Here is an 8,104-nt window from a genome sequence, read left to right as displayed (position 1 = left end):
CCCACAAAGGGCTTGAGGCTACCTCATGTCAAATAGAGCCAGGGGAGAAAACATAAATAAGCCCCAACAGCCCTCACCTGATTTGCTCAGAAGTAGACAGGGTCATCTTGACCTTCTTGTTTGATCCTGACCTCGAGCCATGCCCATAGAATCTTCATCGAGGGGAGGCTAGCGGGCCACCTGAGTCAGTCTCTAGAATGGCTCGGGCATCTTCCGGGAGGCGGGTTAAGGAGAAGTGGAGTGCCCACATGAGGGTATGCCGACCCCATCATGAATGACAGATCTAGATTCCACTCGAACATACCCGTTAACAAGCTCACTGAAGCTCGCCACTCAAGCCATCGAGGCAAGTGGCGTCAGCTCAACCCCTCTGGTTGTGGAAACCGTGGACGGGGTGACGCAGGAAATCATGCAACCAACCCCGACCGACCCCTAGTGGCTTGGGGGCTCGAGCTGCTAGGTCCCTACTTAGGAACTGAAAGGTCCTAATGGCTAGAGGGGGTGAATAGCCTATTAAAAATTTCTACAACAATACTTAACAAACCGGTTAGACAAATATAAGGCGAAGCGAGTGTTGCGCTAGCCTACTAAAAATGCAAACACCTACCACAAGTCTAGTTTCTATAGTCTCTATCCACACAATGGCTATGTTACTACACTAAGTTAGTGTGCTCTCAAAGGCTAACTAAAGAGCCACACAAACCAAACTAACAAGCTCTCACAACTAACTACACTAAAGAGCTTGATAACTAGTTTGCGGTAATGTAAAGAGAGAGAGCAAGATAGTTATATTGCTGAGTCGAGGAATGAACCAATCAATCACAAGAATGAATGCCAATGAATGCCCTACGGAAAATGGATTACCAATGAGTCTTCTCCTTAGGGGTTGGGCTCCAATATCCCTTCGACATGCCTCCATGGCCTTCGCCAGTCGTCCCCATGGAGGTTGGGCACCCGTATCCACTCTGCGTGCCTCCGTGGCTTTTATCAATCCTCCACATGGAGGCTGGGCGCCTAAATCCTACTCGGTTACCCTACGCAGTACAACAAACCGAGGGGCAAAACATCAAAGTTCCAATAACAGCCTGCCTCCACGGCACGATGGGTACAAGGATTACAAAGCAAATTCAAGCTTTCATTAAGCTAAAAATACAAGCCCCTGGCTTTTACAAATATCATGCGAAACATGTGTGAACAGCCCCTTCATGGCTTCACAAAAGTCCCAAAGGGGCTCGGGGGCTCCTATCAGATTCCTAAACCCAGGGTCCCCAATGGACCCACTTCCCTACAAAACTCTACCTAGCAGGCAGCGCAGCAACAGCACGCGCCTGGGCCAACCCAGGTACATAATGATAGGCCGAGACAATGACCCGGTCCTCGACCGAAAGGCCTGGCAAAGGTGGGACCACAGTTCGACTCTGACCCCCTTCTCCGACTGAGGATACGCCGGACCTCTGCTCATTGCTCTTTCCTAACCAACACGGTCGGGACCGACTAGGAACGACTGATCGGAGACACCCACTCGGTGTGGGCCTAGGGAGTAGGCAGAGCAGATAAGGTGAGGTGCTCAAGTTAATCGCAATACCAAGGACTGTACCCTACCATGCCCTGTGCACCTACAGGACGGTGCCATCGGGGCATGCCAGACGAACATGGTACAGCCTGCCAGATGTGTCTAAACATAAACATTATTATGGGCACCGATAGCCATCCCGTACCCGATGATGTGGGCAACAAGACTAGGCAACACACGTATAGACACACTCTCTCTCTCTTTTCTGATTTGTAAGGCCATCCCCTTCAACTATGAAAGGGGATGAGCTCTCTCCTAAATGCCCCCTGAAGACTGGTTGACTCGATAGCTCAATAGCTCTAGGACTCGACAGCTACACAGTATACACGCTCTTTACAGCTGATAAGCTCAGACATACAGAGCATATGTTCCAATACTTAGCGCATGTTTGAGCATCTGTCACTCTCTTTCACTTGGTTCAAAGTCCATCAGGAAATACTTCAAATGCTCCGATGTATCAAATACCTTTCCCTTCTTAATCTCCACCTCCTCATTATCTGGTACCTCATCGGCCAACAATGTCAAACCAGTGTCACATATTGCCTGCTTAACCATACTAATATCCATGAAATTTGGTACCAAGGGTACCTCCACATGGACAACCTTCAATTGCCTCAATTCGACATCATTGTACTCCATTCTCAATGACCCATCAACTGGGACTTCTATTGTGTCCGAAACCCTCCCTCACAACAATCACTTTTGTCCTCGCTACTAGGCTTGGACCTGTACTTGTCCTCCAACACATCATCTGAAGTACTTGACCCTGAAGTCAAGTCATCTTCGTCTGCGGAGGCAACATCAACTTCGTCATCGTACGATCCTTGGGATATGTCATCCATATCATGTGTTCCATCTCCGTTGCCACCGTCCTCATCAAACGTTTCTTCATCGAAATCATCATTCAAGGCACCGGGCTCACATGACCTATCAACTTCTCTAACGACAACTGCCTGTAACTCTTCGTCTTGGGTAAGGTTCTCTATGGGCTCCACATCCACATTATCATCCACAACCACCACAATTGGGCTACACCCCTTCTCCACAACAACTTCCAAGCACATAACGCTACTACCCTTGACAACTTCTACGTAGTTCTTCCATTCATCGTCACATGACAAAGACATCAACACATAGTGTGCTCATTCCTTTCTACAGTCAAATCGACCTCTCAATCTTAGTGGCCACCCAAATTTATCTCGGCATTGGCTAACCAAACCACCAAAGGTAGGAGGTGTACTAAAGAACTGGACATGTTCTTGCATACTTTCAAACTCCCAATTTCCTTTAACTTTGTCACCATAAAATAATCGCACTAACCGATCCATCTATAAAATAGGAATGAACACATCAACACCAACAACAACTACACATTCAAAAATAAATTGTGTGCATTCACTACTACTCTACAATATCACAAACTTCACAGTGATGTCAACAAAGGCAACAAACATACCAATCTAAAATCCTCCATGCATCAACCACCTAGGTTCATGCAACACGTAGTTTACATCCAATCCACGGGCAGAGTCTATCCTAAACATAATCTACGCATCAAATAGTAACAACCAACGCTACCAACATTCATAGCATCCCTAATTTCCTGACCCTAGTCAAGCAACAAATAGCATAAGAAGTCAAGAAATCGAGGAGAGGGAGTTTAACCTGGCAGTGTACTGCACTCCACGGAGCAGGGAGGTCCACTCTCCGGCGCTGGAGATGCCTGGCAGTGGCGCCGCCACGGCCAGGCATGGCAAGGCACCGAGGAGGCCGCGCCTTCACGCTCCCTGGCCGCAGCAATGCACTGAGGAAGGGAGGGAGAGGGAGAGAGAGGACAGCAGCAGCCGCCGCTCAACTCGCCTACGGCGGCCAGAGACGACGAGGACGGCCGAAGGTGGCGGGGTGGCGCCGAGTTGGTGGCGGCGGCGGAGGCGTCGCCCAGGCGCGTGGGAGGAAAGGAGAGGGAGAGAAAGAAAAGTGGGCCGGGCGGCCAAACTCTATTTCCCTTTGTCGCGCCAGCCCGCCTGGCGCGATAGCTCTGTCGCGCCGGAGTCGGTGGCACGACAAGGCGGGGCCACGCTTCGCCACGCCAGCTACAGTCAACGTCGGGCACCACCGTGGCTCAGCTTGTCGCGCCAGCGCATGTGGCGCAACACTGTGGTACTGTCGCGCCATCCGCGCTGGCACAACCAAAAGGGTCCGTTAGTGCAAATACTTTTTTTATTAGTATTAAAGTATTGATTAAAATTGGATTAAAAATAAAAAAAAATCCGGAATTTTGCCTAGATGTCTGTGGATAACTGAGCTGAGCAGGTCCGTGCCTCTGCCATATCATTTCGCTCTTTTGTCCGATGCACTGCAAGTAAAAAAGATACCATCTGAAATATCTGATATCTTGAACCTCAGCTTCAGCTAGCCACGTGTTGGTTGGTCTATTTTTTTAGAATTCTTACTTGATGCGCGCCTTGTGAAATAATTTTTTTATTGCAAAGTTTCCAGGTGGTGATGAAGTTTCAAGGAGATCTATAGTGTCTTTCTCTTTTCGTTTTGATTTGCTACTGTCTTTTGGCAGTGACTGCAGTACATGTTTCGTCATTTCGTGTAGTTGGATGCCTGCAGCTGCAGGTAATTGACCTCTCCAAAGCAGTAGCAAGCCTAATGCATGAACAGCAGATGCTTTCAGTTGATACTTAGTGCTTACTACTACACAATAATCCATGCTAATTTCTAGTCGTTTTTCTTCGCAATGGATGTTACAGTGCAAAGTGATATTCAGTCGGTAATTTTGGAGCAGTAAAAGCAAAACAAAACCCATCATCTGAGCTGCTTGCTGTATGACTATATATTCTTCTAACATCACTTTATTTCCTTCCTTTACCTGACATTGTAAACCTGAGACAGACTATCTGACCACCATGCCATGACAATCCACTCTAAAGGCATCCTATCCTCTCTTCTCCTCTCCAGAGAAAAACTTTGAGAAAAACAAAACGGGGTAAAATTCTCACTCACATCTCTTAGCTAATGAGGAACTAAAAGGCCAAAAAGGTGCTGATAAAAAAAAGGCTAGCAAGGATCACTGTCTGTCTAGCTAGCTCTCTTCCTCCAGGGCTTGTTGAAGAAGAGATGGGCTCCTAACAAACCTTCCCTGCAAGAACCACAGCAGAACAGAACACACAGACATGTCAGCACTTCGGAAGCTTTGCTATGATGAACTGCGTCATCAGGTTGAACACATGGTATTTCTTGGTGTGAGTTTTATTTGCCTTACGAACAGATCTTTTTATGCTTTCTAATCAGTTCAAGTGCTTGCCTTCATCCGAGGCCGGCAGTCGGCGTTCACCTTGCGCACTTGGTACCGGATCTTCTTGGAGAAAAGCCGGGTGCGCCTCTTCTCCTTGTACCGCAGCACACTGGCTTCCCTGATGCCACCACCAGCTCCATTCTCCGGAAACAGGTCGATGTCTGCAAGCTTAGCCTGCAACAATGGTCAATGTAATTTTCATCAGTAAGACTGTATGTAAGAACTCCCATTCCTCAGTTCAGAACTTCATATAGCACGGAAAGATATTCAGAAGATACTTGCAGATTGTTTTTGCATCATCATCATCACTGAAAAGTCTCTAATGGAAACCACATGCTTGGTATGCCCATACTATAAAGGGCTGGCTGGACATATCTGTAATTATGGTTTTGTCATATATATGATAATATGACAGGTCCAAATAGTGGCATGTGCCAGATCAAATTGCAGAAAAGCCAACTAAATTGGGGCTAGAGTTTGTTGCAATTGCTCTATCATTGGCCTAAGGGGCATCAAAATTGAACCCAAAATGACCCTTTGCAAGAGGACAGACCTGTTTGCTTGGTACCAGATCTCCAGGCTCTATTGTCTGTGGTCCATTGTTGAATAATTGAGTTTAACGAGCTATATATAACCAAATAGAATGGGTGAATTGGATTAATCTATTCTCTAACAGATCTTCACCTATAGGTGTAACAGAATTACATTGAACTTAAGAGCAGAAAGTAGTTTATCGAAATTTGAAAATCGTGCTTACTGAAACTTAAACCTCTAAGGCTCACTATTTCTGTATTTTCTCCTCTGATAAACAAAAAAGAAATATTTTTTCTAGATATTTTTTTATGGGTTACTGGCTTACTGCGGTACCGCTGATATTCTGAAACAGACGTGTTCTCACTTATATGTAGCAGTGCAGTACTATACTACACAGTACTTTGTGTGAGGGACCATCCATTTAGATAAACAGTTTGTCCAGAGACTCCTAATATGGTTTACTTGCTTGAAGGAAGCAATTCAAAATTCCATTTTTTTCCTCTTGCAATTGATGAACTCAATTTGAAATGAACTTTTCTACTCCCTATGTCCCAGATTGTAGGAGTAGACTGTTTTGGCTTTTCTAGACATAGTTTTTACTCTACATCTAAATATATTTAGAATTTCAAAATTTTAAATGAAAGAACACTGAAGATGTCTGCAGATGGTACCGAATTATTACTTACCCGGACTTCGGCGGCCGATGTCGGCGACTCCGGCCCGCTGCCCTCGGCAAACATGGACCCTTTGTCGGACCACGCCTTGAGCACCTCGTCGGCGTCCAGCTTCAGCCCCAACCCGGTCTTTGGCGCCTTCGTCGGCGTACTGTCAGCGTCACCGTCGCCATTAGCGGTATCAACAGAGGCGTCAGCTTCCTCCTCCTTGCATTTCGCGTTGGGAAGCACCTCCTTTCCCTTCGCCATGATCTTCTCCACCTTCACCACCTTCTTCTTCTTGCTTTTCTTCTTCTCTGGCCCGGCGGCGGCCTGTGGCATTGCGGCGTTCGACGCCGGCGGTGCTGGCGGTGTCGGTGGTGCAATCGTCAAGTCCTTTACCGGCACTGCCGGCCACATCCACCAGGCGCCGTCGTCGTCCCGCCGCTTCAGTGCGCGGTTGAGGTTGGGCCGAGCACCGTGCCGGAATCCGAGGCCGAGCTCGAACCTGCCGGCGAGGCCGACCACCATGAGGCTCCTGAGGTAAGGGTGTATGCCGGAGCTGGACAGGATGGAGTCATCGGACGTGGTGGCGGTGTTGTTGCTCTCGACGGTGAGGCTGCCCATGATGCCGTCGAGGCCCTCGGCCGCGGCGCCGGCGGCGGCCTCGTCGACGTCGAGAATGGACTCGGCGTCGAAGCCGTCGTCGTCGAAGTCGATCTCGCCAAGTTCGTCCACGTCGACCGTGTCAGGGCTCGCCGGTGACGGCGCCGGGTCGCGGAAGTCCCGGAACGCGCTGCTCACAGGGGCCGGCGATGAGCAGTTCTTGCCGCCGGACGGGCTCTGCGGCTGTGGCTGCGGCGACGGCGACGGCGACGGCGCGGGCATGTCCCGGAGCAGGAATGCGGAGTCCGCGAGCACGGGGAGCGGCGGGAGGAGGTCGGAGGAGGCGTCGAACGCCGCCGCGAGCCCGGAGAGCTGCCGCGACGGCGGGCGCGGCGGGCCCGTCTTGGGGCTCTTCTTGACGGGGAAGACGGAGGGGTGGATGGACGCCAGCAGCGCGGCGGCCTCGTTGTACGCCTGGTTCGGCCGCTTCCGCGGCGCGCGCGCCCGCTTCAGCGACACCGACGTCGCCGACGACGAGGCGTTGGACGCCTCCGACAGCGTCGACGACGGCGACGAGTGCACCGGGCGCAGCGGCGACGAGTGCGCGCCCGGTGACGCCGCCGCCTTCACCATGTCCAGGTCCAGCCGCAGGCCGGTTGGTATGCAGGAAGACGACATTGCACCGCCTCAACAGCAACAGTTACCGTTCAAACGATCGCCTTCGTCTTCTTGGAAGGGAAAATGGGCAGCGCCAGCTATTCTTGGATTAATTCCACAACCATGAATCCAAGAACACCGGGGCAAGAAATGGCTGAACCTAATCGATCAGGGCCCCTAAAAAAAATTCAAGAACCCAAACACTTTGCTAGTTGCCTCCACCTGGGGCACCAACAACACCTTGGAGAAGATGAGGTGGGAAAAAAAAAAGATTTTGTCTTTGCAGCTGCTGCACATGCACTCCTCCTCTGTGGCAAGAAGAGGAGGAGAAGCAGAGTGAAGCAGCAGCCAAGAGCACAAGAAAAAAAAATCAGGGGAATTCCATGAGCTGAGTTGAGAAGCTGTGTTGGGATTGGGGACGAATGGAGAGAGCAGCAATGGTACTTCTTGGATCCTTTGGAGGATGAGAGAGAGAGATTGTTGAGAGAGAAATAGGACTATGGGGGAATTGGAGCTGGTTGGGGGAGGAGGAAGAAAGGGTTCAAGCGAAGGAGGTACAGGGTGGGGTTTTAGAGGGCTTGGGATAGGAGGCCAGAGAATGAGACAAGCCACCCTCTCATCAGGCCCCTTTCTTCCCTGCTGCCTGTGGGTCCATGCCATTTTCAGGCCCCTCCCCTCAACTCTAGGCTCTCTTCGGTTGGTCTATAAGCCGCCTATGCTGATTTGTACAACTGATTTATTGGAAGCAAAAAATATTGTACCATGACTAATAAACTG

The 8,104-nt window shown here is 49.8% G+C and overlaps 1 protein-coding gene across 3 annotated transcripts; it reads right to left on the bottom strand.

Moving 5' to 3' along the window:
- Positions 1-4,232: 4,232 nt before the first annotated feature.
- LOC136475682 (protein CHLOROPLAST IMPORT APPARATUS 2-like) lies at positions 4,233-7,880 on the bottom strand. Of its 3 annotated transcripts, none has more exons than XM_066473268.1 (3): positions 6,098-7,880; positions 4,840-5,051; positions 4,233-4,721 (listed from the first exon to the last, which is right to left on the bottom strand). In XM_066473268.1, the coding sequence occupies exons 1-2, from the start codon at positions 7,346-7,348 to the stop codon at positions 4,875-4,877; spliced, it is 1,428 nt and encodes a 475-aa protein (XP_066329365.1). In that variant the 5' UTR covers positions 7,349-7,880; the 3' UTR covers positions 4,233-4,721; positions 4,840-4,874. The 3 variants fall into 3 exon arrangements, with proteins under 3 accessions (XP_066329365.1, XP_066329366.1, XP_066329364.1); XM_066473269.1 differs by having other exon boundaries at positions 4,845-5,051; XM_066473267.1 differs by having other exon boundaries at positions 4,887-5,051; positions 6,098-7,879.
- Between the last annotated feature and the right edge of the window lie 224 nt (positions 7,881-8,104).

This window comes from Miscanthus floridulus, chromosome 8, assembly GCF_019320115.1.
Source record: "Miscanthus floridulus cultivar M001 chromosome 8, ASM1932011v1, whole genome shotgun sequence".
Taxonomy (NCBI): domain Eukaryota; kingdom Viridiplantae; phylum Streptophyta; class Magnoliopsida; order Poales; family Poaceae; genus Miscanthus; species Miscanthus floridulus.
Note: the sequence above shows the minus strand (reverse complement) of the source record. Positions and strands in the feature narration are given on the sequence as shown.

Bases quoted from the DNA above. Each gene is read 5' to 3' on its own strand.
- LOC136475682 (XM_066473267.1), bottom strand. From the start codon at position 7,348: ATGTCGTCTTCCTGCATACCAACCGGCCTGCGGCTGGACCTGGACATG. The intron at 5,052-6,097 runs GTAAGTAATAAT...CCATTGTTGCAG, and splicing joins CATCGGCCGCCGAAGTCCGG to GCTAAGCTTGCAGACATCGA. The intron at 4,722-4,886 runs GCAAGCACTTGA...TGGTTCTTGCAG, and splicing joins ACTGCCGGCCTCGGATGAAG to GGAAGGTTTGTTAGGAGCCC.